The 24,021-nt window shown below is 42.6% G+C and overlaps 1 protein-coding gene across 8 annotated transcripts in view; it reads left to right on the top strand.

Annotated features, from left to right (window-relative positions):
- Akap13 (A-kinase anchoring protein 13) overlaps positions 1-24,021 on the top strand; it is a 256,845-nt gene that overhangs the window by 220,341 nt on the left and 12,483 nt on the right. For 6 of the 8 annotated variants that reach the window (XM_050154104.1, XM_050154103.1, XM_050154101.1 and 3 more), the window contains 13 exons: positions 1,433-1,500; positions 3,501-3,567; positions 7,415-7,550; positions 8,375-8,487; positions 9,076-9,228; positions 10,036-10,286; positions 12,012-12,137; positions 12,238-12,355; positions 13,566-13,814; positions 18,806-18,882; positions 19,425-19,606; positions 19,742-19,824; positions 20,538-20,732. In XM_050154104.1, the coding sequence (XP_050010061.1) occupies positions 1,433-1,500; positions 3,501-3,567; positions 7,415-7,550; positions 8,375-8,487; positions 9,076-9,228; positions 10,036-10,286; positions 12,012-12,137; positions 12,238-12,355; positions 13,566-13,814; positions 18,806-18,882; positions 19,425-19,606; positions 19,742-19,824; positions 20,538-20,732 (1,818 nt within the window). The remainder of the gene's footprint in view (positions 1-1,432; positions 1,501-3,500; positions 3,568-7,414; positions 7,551-8,374; positions 8,488-9,075; positions 9,229-10,035; positions 10,287-12,011; positions 12,138-12,237; positions 12,356-13,565; positions 13,815-18,805; positions 18,883-19,424; positions 19,607-19,741; positions 19,825-20,537; positions 20,733-24,021) is intronic. The other 2 variants (XM_050154102.1, XM_050154100.1) reach the window with 2 other exon arrangements.

Below are 24,021 nucleotides of genomic sequence, written 5' to 3'. Positions count from 1 at the left end.
ATTATTTCTTTTATTTTTGCGTTTATAATTATGTCATTTCTCCCTCCCTTTCCAACCTCCTATTTCATTTTCAAATTCATGGCCTCTTTTTTTCAGTAATTGTTCTTAAATCTCTATGTGTGTATGTATGTGTTCCTAAATATACAAATAAAACCTGCTTGGTCTGTATAATGTTACTTGGATATATGTCTTTATGGTTGGCCATTTGGTATTGGATAACCAATCAATGTGCTCTTCCCTGGGGCATTCAGTCTCACAGCAAATTTCCTGATCTTCTGGCTCTTAGAGTCTTTCCACCCCATCTTTGGCAATGTTCCTGAGCCTTAGGTGTAGGAGTTGTTCTGTAGGTTTGTAGTTGTTTTGTAGGACTAGATAGAATCCACAACTCTGCATTTTGCTTGGCTATAGTTTTCCATAATGGTCTTTGTCTCTTGCAAAGAAGGGTTTCCTTGATGAGGGTTAAGAACTGTGCTTATCTATGGGTATAAGGACAAATATTTAGAACATAGTTAGGAGTATGCTGGTTTCAGTAAAGTGGTGTCTGTAGATTCTTCCCCAAGATCCATGATTTCAGTAGCTATGTGTGGTTGGCTAGGTTTCCTCTTGTTAAGTGAGCCTTAAGTTCATTTGGTTACTGCCACTTCTGTATGTGTGCAACTGCTGCACCCTTAAGATTATCATGCCATCCTGGCCATTACGGTTCATAGGTGTCATAGCTTGCTTCACTCCTTTGGATGTTTGCATGGCCCCTACTGGTGCCTCCTCCTTAGAGAGGAGACAGGTAGGTCAGTTCCAGCTCCAGGCTTTCTGGGCTCTATAGACATAACATCTTGATGGCAGACATTTAAACTCTGAGTTATCATAACCCTGAAGTACAATTAATAAAAATTCAGAGAAATTGGGGTTCCACCTCAAGGTCAGAAAAGCCAAATAGCCAGCCACTGACTCTTACCTTGACCTCAGTCCGAAATGACGATCCTGCCTCCAGGAATCTCAGACTGAGAGCTGTCTCCTCCCGTCTTAAAATCCTCTCTAGTACTGGGATAAAGGGTGTGCACCACTACCACCTGGTTTCTCTGGTGAGGTAGTGTGGCTACTGGGGTTAAAAGTGTGTGTCATTGCTGCCTGGTTTGTAAGGCTGGCCAGTGTAGCTATTTTACTTTTTGATCCTCGGGCAAGTTTTATTTATTAAAATACGAATGAAATGCCACTACATAGCCTCTCAGATTTCCTGCATGAGAAATTCTTGACTTCTTTTGGTTAAGCAGAAGTCCACCTGCTTCCTAGGAAATAGCTACCGTGTACTGTCAGTTCATGAGAACGTTTGTTCTGGGTGAGTGAACTCTGTAGCTCCATGCAGCAGCGGTGGAGTGTCAGAGTCCAGGGCCTGCTGGCTTTCTTGTTGTGACCTTGCCTTATGCTTCCTTTCCAGGTTGTAGTGCTTTTGTCCACAAAGGCTGCAGAGAAAATCTAGCGTCCTGTGCAAAGGTCAAAATGAAGGTAAGATACCTCTAGCTATTAGAATGCTCAAAATCCAGTGCTTTAAAATAGAAAATACCCACATGTTAGAATTTAGATTGTAGTAGATTTATTTGTTTGCTTGCTTGTTTTAATCATTTGGGGCCAATTTTGATACCAAACTAATCTAAAGATAATTGCTCTTTAAAATGATCAGCCCCCTTCTTGATTAACACATTTAAGAATTTGAGACTTTGAATAAAAGAATTGCTGAGCTAGAGATTCACACTTGTAATCCCAGCACTTGGGAGGCTGAAGCAGGATGGTTTACTTGGTTTGGTATTAGTCATTGTAACAAAATGAAACCCTGTCTCAAAAAAGTTTTTAAAGAAAATGAAATTTTTCTTAGGACTTTCATATATCAAACATTTCTCTGTTTCTGTTTAAGTGACTGTCTTGATTAGCTCTGCACATATACTCTGCTACTGAAATGTCCGGCTTCCCCATCTAGGAGCATGAGGGCAACAGCTGGAAATTAGAGGCTTTTGATATGTCATGGGCATGGGGAGGGCTCTCCAAAGGCACATACGGACGGCAGAGATGACATGAGACAAGAACAGGAAGTACCAATATTGGTGCCATATGAACTTGAAAGCGTGTCCTTCAGGTAGCCTGTGGACGGTCAGTGTCAACCAGACATAGAATGTTTTCCCTTAGAGGATTTCCAGATGTGTCTACACAGATGTTCATCAGTACCCGCATTACCTAGTGCAGTGGCCTCAGTCTTAAGTGTGCATCAGAATCATCTCAAGATCTTACTCAGAGAAATTTGCTGCTGTAACCCCTCTCCCAAAGGATTTTCAGTTGGGAGTGGACTGAAGAGTCTGCCTTTCTGAAGAATTCCCAAATGGTGTTGATCCTGCTCAGCCCTCACTCTGGGCGGTGCTGGAATAATAAAGATATCTGAATTTCCCCAGCCCAGAGACTCATGCTGCACTTTAAAATTTTAGGTGCAAAGACTTAGAAGTTAAATTTATACTAATTTGGATTTCTGTTTTCTCCCCCAAAATTGGAAGCTCCTACAGCCCTCAGCTCACTGGTGCTGCCTGTCACCCAGCAGTCCCAGGTCCCCTCATCACACTCTTTTCCCATTTTTTTCATCGTGTTACGGGTCTTCTGGGACCCTATTTTGCTGTCTTTTTGTTTTTTTAAGTCTGTATCTTACTCCCACTAGAACATAATCAGGAAGGCAGGAATCTTTGATTTGTGAGTACAGTACACTGAAAACCTAGGATAGCATCAGATATATGTTAGAGTCTTCAAATGTGAAGGATTGTATATCAGAGAACAATCATGGGTGCCCAGTGGATACTGTTGAAAGGGAAGAGTCTCCCAGATGCCCACTTGTACTTTCTTCTCCCCTCCTGCTTCTGCCCACCCAGTCATCTCGTTCATGGTCTCAGGTAAGACTGTTACTGTGAATGCGCTGGGCTCTGGAGAGCCATGGTGATACAGAGAATAGCATCTCTTTTGTATGTGGTTGTAATATCTGTGGAAGTCTTCATTTTAAATTGAAAGGGGTCTGTTTCCTCCTAGTGATTTGTTTCAGAGGAAATGCTTCAGTTTGTAATTTCCCAAACTATTTTTTATGCATGCCGTCACAAAACTTGACTAAAATTAGTATTTTACAAATGCTAGTCACCAAAGAAACAGAATGAACACATATAGCTGGTTCTCTGAGTAACTGACAGTGCAGTGTGGGTATGGACAGGCAGTTTCTACAGTCAGGAAAGGCTTTGGTGACCTTAGCAAAGAGAGAGTACTTGGAGCATCTGGAAATGGAAGGATGTCATAGATGACAAAAAGCGTCCTGAGATGGGGGTGGGCACACACCTAGGCATCTGTAGTGCTTGGTGAGCCCAAAGGATGGCAGGTGGCGGTGGCCATGGTCCAGCACCATCTCTTTTTACTCCAGGCTGCTGGAGAATTGTGGAGGATGAGTTGCGGTGTGGTCTCATGTTTGTACCTTCTTTTCTCGTTAGCAGCCCAAAGGGAGCCTCCAGGCACATGACACATCGTCACTGCCCACAGTCATCATGAGAAACAAGTGTAAGTAGTTCAGCACGCCTCTCAGAAGTGCACTCGGACTTCTTGTTCCAGATTCGATGTTTTTATGAAGCTTGCTTGTTGAGGCTAGCCTAAGCTAACTAGCAAGATCCTATACCTATATTGTTTACCACTTTGTTCTGTCACATTCATTGACCAGCAACTTAGCATTGCACCATCAAACCCTTCTTGAAGGTGTCTGTCAGAGTAGGTGCATTAGCTGAAAGGGGGACTGGAGCCCGTGTGCGTGAGCAGCTTACTCCCATGCAACTCGGTCTCCTCTTCAGCACCAGAGAAAGTGATTGATTTTAGTGCCTCACATCAGTGGGACACAAATGAACTCTTACTGGTTAAGCTTATATATAGCATGTGAAATTATATAAATGAGTTTTTCATTGTTATTCCCAAGGTTCTCAAATATTATACAAAACTGAGTAAATCATAGTCTACCCTCACACGTTAAAAAAACAAAACAACAACAACAACAACAAAAAATCTTGAGGACTGGCAAGGTGACTCAAGCAAGTAAAGGTATCTGCTGCCAAGCCTGACTGCCTGAGTTCAATCCCAAGGACCCACATTTCAGGAGAGAACCAACTCCCACAAGTTGTCTTCTGACCTCTTCTGCATGCATGTGTGTGCATGTGCACACACACCAAATAATAATAAATGTAATTATTTTAATTTAAAAGACTACTTTGAGTTGGATAAAGAGATCTGAGAAGGTAAAAAGGGTTTTCAGCCAAACCTGACAGCTGAGTTTAGTCTCTAGAAACCGCATGGTAGAAGAGAGAACCAGCTTCTACAGGTTATCGTCTGGCTTCCTCATGGACTCGGTGGCATGTGTGTGTGTACACACACACAATAAATTCTAAAATCTAAAAAGAAACCAGAACTGATCTTTACACTTCAGTTTGGCCGTGTTCTCACTCCCCATGCTCTTTCACACCATTTAATATATTTAGTGCATATTCTTCTGATCTGCTATCTCTCAGTCATCTCTATCTTTGGAAAAGATCTGTTTTATACACTAGTTCACTCTGTCGTTTTTAGAGCTACTATTGCTGTTGTTTCAGACTGCTGCGTGATTTATTTCATGAGCATATGTTGTGTTTTAATTACCTCCAGCTGCTACCGTAAGCAATGCAGTGCTAATTATCCTCTCTGAATTGGCTCCGTGGGAACCTGTGCTGTTACCAGAGCAATGCTTTCAACATGTAGCTGAATCAGTACATGCGCAGACTCTGAGACCCCCATCTAGCCCTGAGAGTCAGACACTGCGGTAGAGCCCTGTGGTCTAGGTTTTAGTAGATCCTCTGAGTGGTCTTGATGCCCACTGAAGGCTGGAAGCACAGCTTGTGCCTTATTTCTCTCCTGCAGTTCCTGAGCACTTGAAAATGACTGTGCCGATCTGTACACCACAGAGAATGAATTCCCTGTAGACATATTAAGTCTGGTTGTCATCCATCCTTGTATGGAGACAGCTACTAGACTGGCACCCACTTCAGTCTGTCATCCAGCTTCCTTGGACAGTTTTAATCTTAAAACCTTTTTCTGTGATGTTACCAACTATTTCAGAAGCCTGTTTTCTTTCCCATCGGATGAAATAACTTTTAAAATATCTTCCAGAAGCACAGTCTTTTATGTGGATTGCCTCTGACCCTCACAGAGAACTATCTTATTTATATTGATAGTAATCTATAGAGTGCTGGGTTTTGTTATGAGATTTCCATATATAAAATATACCTTAAGAACACCTCCCATTAGCTTTTCTTATCTCCATCTTCCTTGTTTTCACCTTAGCCATCTGTAGTAGTAGTACCTCATTTTGCCTTCAAGTCCCTGCCTTTTTTAAAATTTCATATGTGAAAATATATAAGTCTAATTTTTGTAGAATTGTCTCACTAAACATTTTCCTTCAAATAATATAATTTCATTCTTGAGTGTTGGCCATATAAAACTCCATTATATCACATTTTCTTTTTCTATTCACCCACTGATAGTCATTTTGGGGCTGATTCCATGACTTGACTGTTGTGAATAGTGCTACAGTAAACAGTGATGTTTAGGCATCCCTATAGTAGCCTTACTCTGGGTCTTTTGGAGTTATTCCTCCCAGCATTATAATATAGTTTCTTTTCCATTTGCATCCTCATCGTCATTTGTTGATTTTATTCCCTTGAGAATTCTAACTAGGATAAGATGGAATGCCAGTATTATAGTGATTAAGAGTACAAATTCTGGGGCTAGAGAGATGACTCAGAGATTGAGCACTGGCTGCTCTTTCAGAGGTCCTGAGCTCAATTCCTAGCAACCACATGGTGGCTCACAACCATCTATAATGAAATTTGGTGCTCTTTTCTGGTGAGTAGGCATGGATGCAGACAGAACACTGTATACCTAAGAAATAAATAATTATTTTTTTTAAATGTACAAATTCTGGATCTGGGAAGATGGCTCAGTGTGTAAAGTGCTTGTTCGACAAGCATGAGGACCCAAGTTTGGGTTTGGATATGGTGGCGCATGTTTGTAACCGTGGGTCCTAGAAACAGAGACAGGCAAATACCTGGAACTTGCTGGCCATCCAGTCTAGTCAAAATGCTGATCAAGTTTAGTCAAAATGGGGTTCAGTGACAGTCTCTCTCTCTCTCTCTCTCTCTCTCTCTCTCTCTCTCTCTCTCTCTCAAAAAAAAATAGGTTTTAGAAGCTATTGAGGAACATATTCCAACATGAACTGTCTTGGGCAAGCACACTTGCATACACAAGAATGTAGTAGTGGATTCAAATCACATGCTATTTGTGTCTTCTGCAGCCTTTTCGGTACAAATTATTTAGGGCTCTATATAACATTCTGGTTCTTCTCCTCACTGGTGCTCCGCTCCCACCTCCCGCTTGTGTGTGTCCTCCCTCTACTTGCTTCTTTCTCTTTCTCCACTAATTCTTCATGATTATTTTGCCCTTTGTTCATATGGTTCTTCCCATCAGAATATTCTGTTTTCCTTCTAGCCTGTTTGTATCCTCACTCTAGTCTGAGAACCACTGTTTCTTCCTCTCTGACATTTCATTTGCTCACTGGTCACCCTTCTGAAACACTTAGGACATGCTGTGCCCTGGAAACCCTGAAGCATAATCTCCCAGAGACCCACACCTTAGACTCCCTTCGTACTTCCTGCAGCAAGGACCTGGTCATATATGTAGCATACCGTGTTTCTGTTGTCTAAATAGAATTTTAATTAACTGTAAATTGTTGTGCTATTATTTATTAAAGGTATCCTATAATATTGTAAAATTATACCAGACCCCATATTCTCTTTTTCTTAGCTCTTGGCCCTCCTGGAGATTAGACAGATACAAAAATTTACATCTGTAGCAGGTGCTCACTTACGAAGGAGAAATCATTTAGTGTCCATGTGCCATGTGATCATTTTAGATCAGAGCTCCAGTTCCTCTTTGGTCATGTTAAAGAAAAATACTCTGTAATAACCTGTATGATATTAAACGTGTTCATTTTTCCTCCATCCATAAATTCAAGAAATTGACCAAAATACATGTTTTCCATTAATGAGCAGCAGGGGCTAGAGAGTTGACTCTGGTTAGAAGCTGCTCTTTCAGAGGACCTGATTTGTGTTTCCAGAGCTTCAACTGGTGTGTGGCACATGCTTTTAATCCCAACACTTGATCTCTGAGTTCAAGGACAGCCAAGGATGTGAAGACCCTGTCTTTAAATCTTCCTTTTTTAAGGAGCTAATGTATTGAAAACATTTTGTGTCTTTGTGGTGTCTGTGGAATAAGTCAGCACTAGGGATCTGGAAAGGTGATGCTTCAATTCATGTCCTCTCTTCCCCTGCAGCTTCACAGCCCAAGGAGCGCCCTAGGTCTGCAGTCCTGTTGCCTGATGATGCCACCGCTGTACCAATGTTTACTAACAGGAGGTCCCAGCAGTGTGTCTCCCTCTCTAAAAGTGTTTCCATACAGAACATCACTGGGTAAGTGGGCTTAAAGAGTCTACAGTTGACATATGGGTGACAAGGACATAGTAATCACTTTATTTAACAAAAAAAGAAAAAAGAAATGGGTATATAAAATAATGGGTTGGTACACAGTTGGATGGCATGGATGAAGTGGTTGGAAGTTGTGGTTTTGATGTACTGTATTTATACTTATATTTATAATTTAGATTGGTAATGTTTAATCAGCTTATGAGTTGAGGTGGAAAGGCCCAAAGAATATCATTTAATGACATGCTCAGTAGTTTGTAGGGTACAGATTTTTTAAAAGAAAAAAAGGTTAGTGATTATGTAATGCTTTTACAAGTTATTTTATGTATGTATGTTTTGCCCATATGCATGTCTTTGCCCCATGTGTATACCTGATATCTGTGGAGTCTAGAAGAAGGTATTAGATCCCCTGAAACTTGAGTTACAGGTGATTGTGAGCCACCATATGGGTGCTAGATATCAAACTCAGATCCTCTGAAAGAGCAGCTGGTGTTCTTAACTGCTGAGCCATCTCTCAAACTCCCATAATAAAATTTTAATTTTTCTATATAAATGTGTACATGATGCTGTGTACCTTTTTTTTTAAAGCCTCAGAAAGTTGAACTAAGATTGAGTTTGTGTTGGTAACACTTCTAAACTTTTTAGTAATGCTTCATTTTGCTATGTACCCAGGTAGCTTGTCTTAAGTCGTCATAAAACCCACGACTAACTGTCATTTTAGAGGTTTTTTTTTTTTTTAGGGATTCACCTGAGAATGTGCACCACAGCTTATCAGATCGTATTTGACAGTGTGGTCTTCCTTTTGTCTCTAGAGTTGGCAATGATGAGAACATGTCAAACACCTGGAAATTTCTGTCTCATTCAACAGACTCACTAAATAAAATCTGCAAGGTCAATGAGTCAACAGAATCACTTACTGATGAGGGTAAGAAGGAAACTCTGGCCTGTATTACTAAACGTCTGTAAGGATCCAGTGTACCTCCTAGCACACTATTACCAAATAGCAGGGCCTGTTCTTTCCCTCCCTCCCTGGAAAGAGTCCCTCAATTGTTTGTAAAGCATCTCTTGCAGTGCCAAGCATTGGCGGTCGCACCTGTCCTGGTGTTGGCTCTCCACAGAAGGGAACACTGATTTTAACCTAGACACACTCTAGTATGGATGCTTTTCTTCCTCTAGACGCTGCTCACATTCAGTTCTGTGTCTGTACAATTGTAAGTGTACTCAGATGAACATGCAGCTCGTAAAGATAGCAGGATGCTTCAAGCTCCAGCCTCACATAGGAATTGTTTCAATCCTGCTAGATGTACATATGTTTATCATTTCTAACCAGACTTGAATATAGAATCTTCCATTCCTGAACTTGACTGTGGTCCTGCCTAGTATGTTCTCCTTGAGTATCCTCTACACTAGGACAAAGGATTTGTCTTAGGAACTCGTTTTCACCTGCAGGAAAATCCAGACTCGTAGAGGTCAAAAAACCAACATCCTGAGGTTGCTTTTTTTGTATTTTGAGGAGTAGGTACAGACATGAATGAAGGACAGCTGATGGGAGACTTTGAAAGTGACTCTAAACAGCTAGAAGCAGAGTCCTGGAGCCGCATAGTAGACAGCAAGTTCCTTAAACAGCAGAAGAAAGATGTGGTCAAACGGCAGGAGGTGATTTACGGTGAGATGCTTCATTTGCTTTGCTTGTTTGTCATCTGCACCATCCCCCTTGCACACAGTGAGGGTTACTGAGAAGCAGAGATGAAGAGGAGTTGCCCTGCCCAGCATGTTTAAATGAGTGATTGTTGGACTGTAAAACCTAAGTGTTGAATATGCAGCCTCATAAAGGTTTCCATTAAAACACTGAGGTATGAAGACATGATTTGGGGGACGGGGGTTGAGACAGGGTTTTTCTGTGTAATAGCCCTAGCTGTCCTGGAACTGGCTCTGTAGACCAGGCTGGCCTCGAACTCACAGACATCTGCCTGCCTCTGCCTCCCATGTGCTGGGATTAGAGGTGTACGCCACCACTGCCCAGTTTGGAGACTTGATACTGCCTTTTGTTCATTTTGCCCTGTAGTGTTCCAGTATGTTCCTTTCTCCTTAGATTGAACAGTTTGTTTATGTTTGCATGTGAGCCATACAGCAGTGTATGAAAGAGATGCCTTCTAAAAATGCATTTTTGTTCTTGAGCTACACTAAAAAGGTGAAATATTTGTCAGTTCTGGGAAGCAGGGACACAGTAAATAAAAGGGACTGAGTTCAGTGCAAAAACAGTAAAAGGAAGGGACTCTGAAAATCATTTCAGACTGTCCGAATTCAATACACTTGTCATCAGAGAAATGTTAGGTCAGTGAAAACGCAGCATGAGATGAGACTACGCCACGGAAGACAGCTGTTTGCTCGGTGTCAAAGTCTCAGCTGGGCTCTGAGCTAACCTCACAAGCTTAGCTGTGATCTGAAAGACCCTTGCTCTCTCTTCTCATAGAGTTGATGCAGACAGAGTTACATCACATCCGCACGCTCAAGATCATGAGTGATGTGTACAGCCGGGGCATGATGACAGATCTGCTCTTTGAGCAGCAGATGGTGGAAAAGCTGTTCCCTTGTTTGGATGAACTGATCAGTATCCACAGCCAGTTCTTTCAGAGAATCCTGGAGCGGAAGAAGGAGTCTCTGGTAGAGAAAAGTGAAAGGAACTTTCTTGTCAAGAGGATAGGGGATGTGCTTGTCAATCAGGTGAGCAGCGGGCAGGTCTGGGATTCTCACACTTTGGGGTAGCAGAGAAGCTTTGTGATTCTGGATCCCTGCATGTATAGCTCAGCTTTACTGGTTTTCTTTGTAGACTTAACAAACTGAGGTCATCTAACCCTCAGTTTTCTTTTCTATAAAAGAAGGAAAGAAGGGCTCTCTGCTTATGCTATTTTTAGAAAGTTAGGTATGTATAATATATATAATAAGAAAGTATATACTAAAAGTTTTTCTTTCTCTGAGTCCATACAGTCATCAGAAGCAGTGCTATGTAGGAAGTAAAAGAATGTTTATTGAAATCATGAGCTTTCCCCATGGCTCATCTGAAAAGGATCTCGTCTATCTTTTTTTTTTCTTTTTGATTTGATTTGATTTTTTTGAGACAGGATTTCTCAGTAGCTATGGAGCAGTCCTGGAACTCACTCTGTAGACCAGGCTTGGCCTTGAACTCTCAGGTGGCCTCTGCCTCCTGAGTGCTGGGATTAAAGGTGAGCACTACCACCGCTGGGCAGATTCCATCTATCTTGAGACAAGCTAAAGCTTAGGCAGTTGACCAATAGGCTATCTGTGCAACACTTTATAAAATGTGTTACTGTTTTTTTGGACATGATTTTATTTCAGTCCCATTGCAGAGAAGCTCATAAACAAAGTTTTTTAATGTTTTTAAAAATGAAATGTTGCTAATAAAACCTAACAGACAAGAATGTCATACACATTTGACTAGAGCTTTCCCTCAATAGATCCCTGCTTCTGTGTAGATGCAGAAGTTAGTTGCTGGAACGGTTGAATGAGAATTGGGTTGGGGCTGGGCGGTACTTGGGGTTGAACCAAGGACTTCTCATACATGGTAAGTCAGCACCCTATCACTGAGCTGCATCCCCAGTCCTGTTTTTGCTTTTATTCTGAGGCTGTTTGAACCTCCCGAGGAACTAGGATTACAGGCTTGCCTGAGAATTAGAAGTCTTCTCCTTGCCTACATCCCTCACTTGATAGTTGATCAGTGTATTCACTCATTCTAGACGGATTTGCTGTCTGTTAAATGCCGGGGGTAAAACTGCACAGCTGAATATGACAGAGGTTTCTGCCGTAAGAAAATCTGTAGAAACAGGCATGATGTAAATAAATGTGTATTCTGTGTGAGACACTTGGATTTGGCAAGTGCAGATTGAATAGTCCTATAAAATGAGCCTAATGAGACGCTCTACAAATGAAGAGCCATATTCTCCAACTATCTCTCCTTTAAGTTCTCTCTCTCTCTCTCTCTCTCTCTCTCTCTCTCTCTCTCTCTCTGCCTTCAGTACCTGTATAGGTATATAGGTATTGCATCTTGACTTGTATTCTTGTCTGTAGTTTCTTATGTTGTACACAACCCTACTAAAGTCTTTGCTGCTGGGACTGAAACTTTAGTCCAGTGGTGCTCGTGTCACTCTGTACTGGACTCAGCCTATTAGGGCACTTGGTTTGTGGTAGTAGTTCCGCTTCTGCCTCTCCATTGTGAGTGAAGAAACCTACACAACAAATCACTGGATCTTCTCAGATCTCGGTACTTAACCCTTCAATAAAGTGCCAAGCTGTTTGCCAAAACTGCTGTACCGTTTAATCTTTGGGGGGAGTTTATTGGGAAGCACTCCTAGTCTTTACAGCAAGCCTGGGAACTTTCTATAGAACCATACCCTGACTTGTGGTGTGACTCCTGTTTTCTTTCCGGGGCAGTTTTCAGGTGAGAATGCAGAGCGCTTAAAGAAGACATACGGCAAGTTCTGTGGACAGCACAACCAGTCTGTCAACTACTTCAAAGACCTCTACACAAAGGATAAGCGTTTCCAAGCCTTTGTGAAGGTACTCCCTGAAACACAAGCATCCCCACCATGGTCAAGAACATAAGCACATGAGCTACCTCCCTCACACGGGGACTAACAGTTTCTTCACTCCTTTGCAGAAGAAGATGAGCAGTTCAGTAGTGAGAAGGCTTGGGATTCCAGAGTGCATTTTACTTGTAACTCAGAGGATCACCAAGTACCCCGTTTTATTCCAGAGGATACTGCAGTGTACCAAAGGTGAGCTTGTAACTCAGATCCAGATAGCCCTAGAAACCAGTGCAGCAGAGCTCTGCACTGACCTGCCAAGGTGTCTGTGCTTAGCTCCATGGTTTATTTATTTTGGGGCACAGATTTTCACTCTGGCCCAGGTTGACCTCAAACTCACAACCGTTTTTCCTCCACCTCCCCCAAAAGTGCCACGATTACAGGTGTATCTTATCTTGTAAGCATCTTTTCACGGCTCTTTATTTTGTTGCTGTCTTTAGTTTGTGAGATCCTGTTTCACTGTGTAGGACAGTCTAGTCTCAAACTCATGATTCTTCTGCACAGCCTCCCAAGTGCTGGAATTATAGGGAAACAAAATTATACCCACCTGATACACAGTTTTCTTGAACGAAAGGAAATAGGCCCAGCGATACAGTTGTGTGGACTTAGATTCTTGGTCTAAGGCAGGGGAGATGCAAATTTGAGGCCTGCTAGAATTTAGATCAGATTCGAGTCCAACCTGGGCAGCCAGTGAGGTCTATCTGTATCAAGGCAAAAACTGAGAAGGAGCTGGAGGCACAGCTGTGTGCTGCAGTGTTTCCTGGATATGCACAGGTCCTGGATTTAGTTCCTAGAACAGCAGGCTGGAGGTACAGCTCAGTGTTAGATTACTTCCCAGGCATGTGCAAGGCCCTGGATTAGATCCCTGGAATACCACTTCGAGTGTTAAATCACTACAGTTGGGGTAGATGGACGATACTGAGGAGGGACCATGTATTGGTTCTGTTAAAGCATCATGTGCCCTGAGCATGGACTAGTTCAGCAGTTCCCACCTTTTCTTCCCATAAGTGCTAAAATTGTTACTCTGTCTTGTTTAATCGGTATGTAGAGGTTTCTCTCAGCAGCTGCTTCTCCTAGGCAGTTACATGCAAAGTTATGAGGCAATCACATTAAAGAGTAGGCAAAGATAGAGCTGAGTAGCTTGTTACATGCCTCTGCTGCTCTCTCTCCCTAAAACATTGGTTTCTTTGGCTTTGGAGCATATAATTGCATATCATCCATAGCACTGAGAATACCCAACTTCCTTTGGAATTGAACTTAGGGCAGCAGGTAAGGTCAGCATGTGCCTTGGTGTGTTGGCTCCAGCGTGAAGTATAACAGCTGGGGAATGTGATAGTGTAGTCTCCTTCCTGTGTGCTCTTGTGTGCAAGGAGCCATTCAAAGTACTTTTTTCCTCCCCAAGACAATGAAGTGGAGCAGGAAGACCTGGCTCAGTCCTTGAGCCTGGTGAAGGATGTGATTGGAGCCGTGGACAGCAAAGTGGCAAGTTATGAGAAGAAAGTCCGTCTCGGTGAGATTTACACGAAGACCGATAGCAAGTCGATCATGAGGATGAAGAGTGGGCAGATGTTCGCCAAGGAGGATCTGAAACGGAAGAAGCTGGTGCGGGATGGGAGTGTGTTTCTGAAGAGTACAACAGGACGGCTAAAAGGTAAGACTGCTTCTGTGTCTGGGTGCCTGGGGAGAACAGGAAGAATCCAGATGCTTCTGACCTTCACCACCAGGTTTCTTCTAGAGAGCTATACCCAGACATCACCCAGGGCAACAACCATTTAGTAATATGTCAAAAAAGACTCATTTGAAGTGACTTACAAAGCCCTATGAAATGTGGCAGTAAAGAAAAGATACACTCAGGAAAAATGGCAAATTGATTTAAAACACAAAGGATCAAATTAATACATATAGTAGACTGTTGCAGTGACATGTTCCCCCAGAGAGGTGCTGAGTGGCCACTGTGGGATGAGGTCAGTGGCAGAACTGGCCGAGTCAGGGACTGTGAGTCCGTAAGAATTGAGAATTTATCACTCCCCAAAGACCTTCTGAGACCTTAGAGAAAGGCAAGCCTAACTCATTTCACCTACATTCCTCATTACTTTGATTCATGTCCGTCATTTTTCTCTAAAGCAGACTAGATCATTAAAAGTAACTCGTTCATTTTATTTATTATTTCTCAGTTTTCATCAGTCACCTACAATAAGTTAAGGAAGTTAAGCATTTTTGTTTTTAATTATTGAATACATCTTACTTTTAGGAAAGTGATCGGTTTCATCAGAACTTTACTAGATTGGCATCCTGCCTCTGAGCTCTACCCTCACAGCAGCTGCTGGTCTTCCCGCCACAGTCCTGGACTAAGTGAGCTGAGGATGCGGAACAGGCCATGGGTGCGCTGTTGTCCCAGTAGCACACTGAGATGGGAAGGAACATTTCCTTTCCCGTCTCATCAGGAACGATGCCATAGGTCTTCAGTCAGAGCACTCAGGTGCTTAGCCTATTATGTATGCTTAGGACAGTAGTACAGAAGTCCCCTCCAGGCAGCGGACTTCAGACCTACAAGAAGAGGGTACTTCTGTAGTGTGGTGGGGGCCAGAATGAAGAGGGAGCATGAGTGGCCGTGGAGGTCAGTCTTGAAGAATGAAGAGAAAAGTATTGCTGGAGGAAATCATGGAGTTGGGAGAGCCTGGAGCCCAGAGAAAGTTAAATCATCAGGACTCGCAGTCAGGCTGAAGAGAGAGATAGGAGATGAGAAAAAGGAGAACCTGCTGGGGTCCAGCTGCCAGAGATGCCTGCCACACAGTGTCCGCTGGCTCTTGATGTTCTTGCTGGTTGTGAGCATGGACTAGGCTCACAATGAGAGGGTATCACATGGACAAGGGATGAGTTAGGTGTTTTGTGGTTTGGGGTTTTTTTGTTGTTTCGTTTTTTCAACACAACTGGGAGTCATGTAGAGGCATCGGAACCGTCACCACCAGTGCCCGGACAGCAGTGGAAGACGTGGAAATGGAGCATGGGATAATGTTCCCGTGTCCCTCACCACTGATCAGGAGTGTGTAGGATATCCTGCGGTGAATCAAGGTGCTCCTTCCTTCTAGCCCTCACAGCTCTGTGGTGGTCTGAGGATGCTAGCCCAGACCTCTTTCCACACCACCCCCTTGAGGCTGCCTTTCAAGCAGACTGGCAGCTCAGAAATACCTGTCCTTCTCATGAGGACCTAGGTTTGCTAGAACTGCTGTTGCCTGGAGCCAATGCTTTATTCTTTTCCTTTACATGGCAGCTTATTCTGAAAATAAAAACAAATGGGTTCCAGCTGTTGGAGTAAAGCTGTGGTCAAACCAATAGCAGAACAATAGGTTTCTGGCTGGAAATGCCTGCATTGGGGAGAACGGGTTGCTATTTAGTCTTTTTCACACCCCCGTGAACTCCTGCCAAGAACAGCCAGTGCTGTATTGAACACCCCGTGGAAGGGGTAGGATTGTTATTTCTCTGATCCATAACACTGATCATAAACCTCAGGATCCAACAAAGTTGAAACTTAAGCTTTCGAACTTATTTTTGGCAGACACCTGAATTATTTTAAAGTAAACTTAAAATAACTTGTCAAAACTAATGATAGTGCATGGAAAATTACTGCTGTCTAGCCTGAAAATTGAGACCTCCTTTGCTTCTGTTTGCTGTGTAGCTTTGTAGGAAATTCTAGTTGTGGCAGAGGTGTGCATAAATCTGTTTCCCAAGGAGCTATAGGCTCTGCTTTCGGAAGGGAGAAACGTGTAAGAGTAGGCCTGGTAGTTCTGAGTAGCTGGCTAGGAGATGTGCATTGCCCTCGAGAGAACAGAGGAAAATGGCCCTGTGCATGCCTAGAGGACTAGTCAGATCATGAGTTGATGAATTTTTTTGAAGTTCCTGGATCCAATTAAAGATGTTTGTTTTGTTCCATTTCTGGGGTGACGATGGTGATAGAATCTAGATCTGCTGGCGTCTTAGGCACTGCTCAAGTACACATCAGTCTGATGGTTTTGGTTTTTATGTGTCATATTTTATATTCTACAGTTTAGACTTAACTTAGTTTGACCATAATTTAGACAAAACGAATTGGTTGCCCTACATATTTCTTAAATTAATTTTTTTAGTATACAAAACAATAGGTTTCATTATAATATTTCAATACAGCATACATGGTTGTTTGCTCCACCAGCACCTCCTGCTGGTCCCCTTCTTGCCCCAAACTGTCTTTCTTCACCTTTCATGTCCTATATTACAAATAATTAAATTTACATCTGCATGTGAGAGGAAACGTGATATTTTACCTGGCTTACCTCCCCCGTTTACGCACTCTGGTTCCACGCGTGGTTTTGTTTTAATGGGGTGGAAGAGAGCTGAATTCACGTTTTCCTATGAAGCTAGAGTCTGTCTGTGCAAGTGTTCAGTTTCTGTTCAGTTGCTGTGATTAAAGACGCTCTGAGTAGGCGCAGCAGTGGGGAGGAAAGAGTGCACTTTGTACTTGGCTTACACTTCCAGGTCACAGCCCATCACTGAAGTACATCAGGAGAGGAACAAAGGGCCCCAAAGAAACACTGGATGCTGATTCACATCATTTGTTCATGGGCTTCTGCTCAGCTAGCTTTGTTACATAGCCCAGGATCACCTTCCCAGAAAATGGTGTCACCCACAGTGAGCTGAAGCCTTCTACAACAATTAATATTCAGACCATTCCCCCAAACATGACCATGGACCTCTTGATCTAGGCAGTGAAGGCTTTCTTCTCAGATGACGCCAGGCTGTGTCAGGTTGACAGTTACGCTATCTGTGATGGGGTGAGATGGAGGAGTCTTAATCTTTTGCTTTAAAATGTCTCTGTCCTGATTTTGCGGGGTAGCAGATAAGAGAATGTCAGGTATCCCAGACTAATCACAAACTCAGCTGAGAGTCACCTTGAACTCCCCCAAGTGCTGGGGTTAACAGGCGTGTATCACCACACCCTGTTTTATGCAGATTTGGGGAGTAAACCCAGAGATTAGTGTGTGTGAACCCACCAGTCTTGTTCACTGTGAGGATGGAGAAAGTCTCTGCTATACATCCCTTCTGGGTACTTTTCTGGCTGCCGTTTCCCATTAATATTATGAGAAATTGGGAAAGATTACAAACAAACTATAGTTTGTGAGTGTATGAGTGTAGCTCAGGTGGGCTGCTTACCTATTGTGTATAGAACCCAGAGTTTCCTCTCCAATATTGGCAGGGGGGGGGGGGTTCTGAAGAATATTTCCTGGAGTATGTTGGTAAAGGTTGCTCGTTACTTAACACATTGGTTGAATTGTACCCTCTTTTTTTTTTTTTTTAATTTTGAGACAGACTTTCTCAGTAGCTGTGGTGCCTGTCTTAGAACTCGCTCTGTAAACCAGGTTGGCCTTGAACTTACAGAGATCCACCTGCCTCTCTCACCTTCATTCTTAAATAAGTATTTTATACTTAAAACTTTGCCATACAGAATAATGGCTTAGTTGAGCAGTCACCTTTTGAGTGACTTTCTGTGAGTGTATTAAGACCTGAATTCAGATCTCCAGAACTGATATAAAAGCCAGATACAGTGATGCACACTATAACCTGGGCAAAAGGGGCAGCGAATAGAGACAGGAGGATCCCCAAAGCTCACTGACCTATCCAGTGATCAGTCCTATCCACTGACCAGTCCAGCCAAAAATGGCAAGCTCCAGCCAGGTTCAGTAAGAGAAACCCTGTTTTAACAGTAAGGTAAACAGTGGCTGGAGAGGTAGGTGGCTTAGGAGCACTTGCTACTCTTCCAGAGGTCCTGCCTGAGATAATTCCCAGCAACCACATGGTGGCCCAAAGCCATCTACAATGAGATCTGGTGCCCTCTTCTGGCCTGCAGGCATACATACAGGCAGAACACTGTATAAATATTAAGTAAATAAATCTTTTTTAAAATTAGGTAAAGAAAAAAACAAAAAATTAAAGAGTAATAAAGGAAAATACCCAAAGTCAACTCTGGAAGGCACAAAAGTTGGCTTGCTCTCACACACACATACACTGCAATGCAAAATATATCTTTTCAGGACCGATCACTTAACCTTTTCTGAGGCAAGGCTTATGCTGGTGTGCCTAAAATGCCTCTAGGGTAAAAAGCAATTATTTGCTTTGCCAGTAACTTTGTATATGTTTGAATCCTCTGTTCTGTGGGTCAAGTCATATCCCTCAAAACATCCCGGGAAGGTGAAGCTAAAAGTAACACACTGATTTACAGGTATGAATTACTCATTTCTCCGTGTCATAACATTGTAAAGAGATCCGTATTGTTGGGGTCTGGGATTTATATTTTGTCCTCTTGTTTCTAAGTGAGAAATCTGGGGTTTCAGTATATGTAACTATTATTATACTTACTGCTGAAAACAATAGCTATCTGAAGGTTTGTAAAATGCTAGATAGCATAGTTTATTAAAGATAACAAAATAACTATAAACACTTTAAAGATAGAATAAAATGCCTTTGAAACTCCAGTGGTCAACTCTGAATCCTGCAGAATTACAAAACTGTTGCAGGGGGTGGGTGTGATCTCAGACACAGTCACTGTGCATTGCTACACTAGTTTGATGAACGGCTTCTCTCCTTCTCTCTCCCACTTCTACTTTGCAGAGGTTCAAGCAGTTCTCCTCACTGACATTTTAGTTTTCCTTCAAGAAAAAGACCAGAAATACGTGTTTGCATCCTTGGTAAGCTGAACTGTTTCTCTCTTTTGTTCCAGCTAGTTTGGGTATAAAGTCTAACCAGCTAGCATCACCATGTCTGTCATATAGCTGTGGCTTACCTGCCCACTGAAAACCACCTGACTCACAGAGATCCCTGGGACCATTCCTTATGTGCCCTTGTGGTGTTTTGTTGTTTTTCATTCCCACTGCAAAATTATTTTTATGTTCCTTCACAATCCTGTTGAATGCCCTGAACACTTGATGATTTGATCACACTAGAAATCACACTTATGGAATGTGTCTCCCAGATTCATCATGCAGAAAACAGAAGTTTAGTGGCCATGATCCTCTAATCTCCAGTGTGGATCTCTTGTTCACATTTGAGGCGAATGATGAAATGCTTATCTGAAAACTGAAGGGGTTTTCTGGAAAAGGATTAAATTGATTTTATTTTGTTTTTTAAGTCATGCATTTAAAGCTGTCTGAGCTTACCTCAGGTGAGAGTTGTCTTCAAGAGCGAGTGTACTGCATGCATGTCTTTATGTTTGCCTCTCTCCTCTGTCCAGGACCATAAGTCAACTGTGATCTCCTTAAAGAAGCTGATTGTAAGAGAAGTGGCACATGAGGAGAAAGGTCTGTTCCTCATCAGTATGGGAGTGAAAGATCCAGAGATGGTGGAGGTCCACGCCAGCTCCAAAGAGGAGCGGAATAGCTGGATTCATATCATTCAGGATACAATCAACTCCCTGTAAGTGAGACACCAAGGCCCGCCTTTCCTCCCTCTTCGTACCTCTGTGTGACTTCATGTGCACAGGGCAGTGACATGTGACTGACATCTTGGATGGTTTGTTTGTTTCATCTTGCTTTATTTTGGCTATGTTAGGAACAGAGATGAAGATGAAGGGATTCCTAGTGAGAATGAAGAAGAAAAGAAATTGTTGGATACCAGAGCCCGAGAGTTAAAAGGTAAAATGTTGGAAATGGCATTGAACTGTCTCAGTCAGCTCAACTACAGAAACAAATAGTTTCCAAAGGAGAATGACAGTTAGAATAGTCTAGTGGGACTGGAGAGATGGCCTAGCAGTTGAGAACACTGGTTGCTGTTCCTGAGGATCTGAGTTCAATTCCAAGCACCTGTCTATAACTCCCATTTCAGGGGATATGGTGCCCTCTTCTGGCCTCTGTGGGCACTGGGCATGCATGCGATGCACAGACAAACATGCCTGCCCTATACAAATAAAAATGGGTAATATAAATATATATAAATATTAAATAAATAGCACTGGGGAATATAGATTCTCTGATCTTGGTTCTTTGGGCAAAGTTCTTGATCTGATTCTTTGTCCTTGGACAGTGGGGACTTTATCCATGCCTTGTCATAGAGAATTCGCCACTCTTTATAGTCATGTGTAAGGTTAAAATGAGGAAGATATTCTCCAGTTAGTCTCATCTACTCTTTGCAGTCCCTGGCCTTCTCTCTTGCTGTGTTCACGGGTGAACTGTGAGATGGCTCAGGAAAGGGGGTTCACTGTGCTTGCAGAAATGCTGGTGCTTGCAGGAAAGAACCCTTCTTCTGTCGTGGGCCTTTCCATAACCATCACTAGGTGGTGCTCACCTCTCAGTCATCTTGTGTTCCCTGGCTCCAGACAAGTCAGGTGGTTTCTCCGTTTGTCCTGCAGAACAACTTCAACAGAAGGACCAGCAGATCCTCCTCTTGCTGGAAGAGAAGGAGATGATTTTCCGGGACATGACTGAATGCAGCACTCCCCTGCCTGAGGATTGCTCCCCAACGCACAGCCCGAGAGTCCTCTTCCGCTCCAACACAGAGGAGGCTCTCAAAGGAGGACCGCTGATGAAAAGTGCAATAAGTGAAGGTAATTTACACACAGCATTGCTGTCTCTGTCCTGTCCTGGAGAGATGTGCACACTAATGTCCCCTGCCAGTGTCCGCTGTTGCTATCAAACTCCAGTATAAAAAGCTTCCCAATATCGCTGTAGTTAAATTGTCAAGTAAACATCCCTTACAGTCACCACCCAAGCTAAGAAATAAACGTGGCAGACACCCTAAAAAGCCTTTGCATCTCCCCATCGCCCTTAACTTCCTCCTAACAGAAGCAGCTGCCCTAACTTGTATCAATAATCACTTAAGTACTTTCCCCTTTTTTATTTTTAAAGTTACATTAGTGTGTCTGCTGTGCACATGCATGTGTGTGGGTATACACAACCCGTGATATGCATATGAAGGTTTATGGAGGTAAGAAGACAACTTGGGGCATTAGGCCTCAGAGAACAAACTCAAGATCATCAGGTATGGCTCCCGCATACCTACTGAGCCATCCTGCAAGCCCACCATCCCCATCCGTGCCATGCAGTTAATCTTAGGGTTAGCTGAGCTTTTGGAACCACTGGTTGGGTTTTTCCGTATAGCACTCTGTTCTCTAGGTCTGTCAGTCACAGCTGGTTTCAGAGGCTGAATTTCTCAGACTTGGTGTATTTCATAAGATGTGTTCCTGTGGTGTTGAGTTCAGATCAGGAAGTTAGTTCTTTTCCTGTGACATAGGGACAAAGGATGAATCCTGCAGGGGAGGGGCTCTTCCTTTTGGTGCCAGTCTTCAGTAAACTGGTCTGTCTGGATCCTCCGGTAGGACTTGCACTGTTTTGCACACGTTGTTATGAAGCTGCAGTTGTAGCTCAGAGGTAGAGCCTTGCATGCATGAGGGGCCTTGTGTTCAGTACCCAGCTCCAAAATTAGCTGCTTATGGATTCATGGATTTAAACATAGTTGATGGGTTCTAGGTCACTGAGCAGTTCTCAACCTCATATAAAGTGCAGTGTCCCCCCCACCTGACCCTTGTGGCTTCTGTCTGTGGCATGGTCACAGTACAGAGCTTGCTTGTGGAGCTAAGCTTTTCTTGGTTGTTTGCTGTTCCATTCATTCCTTTGAGAATTCTGGTGAAAAGTATTTTAAGATCATTATTTAGGACCTGGGAATTATTGTCATTGCTTTGAGATATTTAGTCATTACTCTGTTGTCCTTTTCCGTGGACCGAGCTAGAGAGGAGCTTCAATAATGTAAATTCACATGAATGTAGCTAAGCAAATTATGGATTACAGGTTGCCTTTTATATATGTGTGTGTGTGTGTGTGTGTATATATATATATATATATATATATATATATATATATATCCTAATCACTTAGACATGTCTGTGTCCTTTCCACGTAGGGATATTCCTTCTCTGGGATACATTATGGAATTAGGATATCCTCTACTGGGTCAGTGAGTAAAGGCACCTGCTACAAAACCTGATGACCTGAGTTTGATTACTAGAAGCCATACAATTAAAGAACCATCTCCCACAAGTTATCCTCTGGCCCCCTTTCCCACATGCACGGGCCACCCTCCACATAAGTGTGCGCTCGTGTGTACGCGCACACACACACACAGAGAATGTTTTTAATTAAAATTCATTAAAAAGAATATCCTATATTAATGTCTTATTTCAGCATTAACACTGGTACTTGTATAAGAATAATACTGCTGTTCCTGCCAGCACAGTTCCACATACAAGGCTGTATCGCAGTCTCCGTTCCTTCTTAAGAACTATCTGTGTGCCTCATCTGGAGCTTCTTTCACACTCAGCTCCTCGCCTGGCCTGTAGTACTGATTCTTTAAACACATGCTTGTAGAGCCCCCATCCTTATGTCAGTATCCTCAAAGCCATCAAAGTGGTATTTCTGTCTTCTCTATTGATTCCTGCTCTTTCTGCTTGATGGTTTCTTTGGATATGAAGTCTTTGGCTCATATTTTCTTATCTGAGTTTGTTAATTGTTCTCATGTCGCATCATTTTCCATCATTCTTAGAGGGTAGTAACCACATGATCTGTCTATATAAGTCACATGTTCCTTGCTTAGGAGCCCAAGGGGTGTTTTTTAACTCCAAATATTTTTACAAAGTATACTATATGGTTGGTTGTTGTGGGGTTACTGTCTAACATGGTTACAAATATTTTCAATTTCAGGAAAATGTTCTTGAATTGCAATTCTTTGTATTTCCTCTGTTCTCTTACTTTGGTTGTCTTCCTCAATCCTGCACCTTCCTTGCCCTACAGTCACTGTTTTCCACTTTTAATGATCCTCTACCTACTAAGCCAACTTCTGTGGGGTACACATAAGCAAGCTCTTATGTGTTAGTTCCGTTTGATTTTCTGTGACTATTTTTCCTGCCTGTTCTGAGTTTCACTTGTTCTACTTTTCTAGTTTTTTAAGCTAAGGCCCTGTTATGGAGACCACCCTGCCCTCCACCTGCATCTGTGGCCTCAGTCTGCCGAGCTGAGATAGCAGAGGTGCTACTGCATCAACCTTGTTTTCTCTAATCTTGACTTAAATTCTTCAGTGTTTTGCATTGTTTCCTTGGTGTGTTTATCTCATTTGTTTAGTGGAAACACTTTCTGCTGTGCTCCAGTCTATAGAAAGTTATATTCTTGTTTACCACCTCTTTTCTTTATATGGCATTTGACTTCAGTATTTTTTAGTTGTTCTTTTTTTCCATGAAATGTTTTCATTCAAATACTGGTTTTTTTGTTTGTTTGTTTGTTTGTTTTGTTTTGTTTTTTTGCTGGGCTTTGTAGCAGGCTCCTTCAGTCCCAGCACTCAGGAGGCAGAGGCTGGCAGATCTCTGAGTTCAATAACATTGATCTACCCTTTCTCCCCCCGCCCCCCCCCAAAAAAAGCTAAGGGGGGAAAAAATTGACTCAAGCACCTTTTTAAATTATATTTTTTCTATTGTTTTTATGCCTTATTAAAATGATGGTGCTTGTTAAGAGATAATTTTTTTCTTTCTGCCTCTTATCCTGTCTGGACCTTCTTTCTCACTCACCCCTTTTCCTCTCACGTCAATGTCTTCCCCACAGACCCTGCCCTGGGGGAAATCTCAAGTTAGCAGTTAACTTAGATTAGAAGATCTAGGTGCTTAGGCTGCTCTGGCCCCTGGTGCCCACCTGCTCCTACTAGTTTTACTTGCTATCCTCACACTGGCTCACATTTCCAGAGACCTTTCCACTGCTTTGGCTCTACTTCTAGAACCCATACCCCTCCCAGTCAACTACTCTGCCTTCCTTTTTGCCTGCGGATTTTTCAGGCCCACGGATAGAAGCGTGGAA

Source organism: Alexandromys fortis, unplaced genomic scaffold (assembly GCF_014885135.2).
Source record: "Alexandromys fortis isolate MF-2015 unplaced genomic scaffold, M_Fortis_MF-2015_v1.1 scaffold_86, whole genome shotgun sequence".
Taxonomy (NCBI): domain Eukaryota; kingdom Metazoa; phylum Chordata; class Mammalia; order Rodentia; family Cricetidae; genus Alexandromys; species Alexandromys fortis.
Note: the sequence above shows the minus strand (reverse complement) of the source record. Positions and strands in the feature narration are given on the sequence as shown.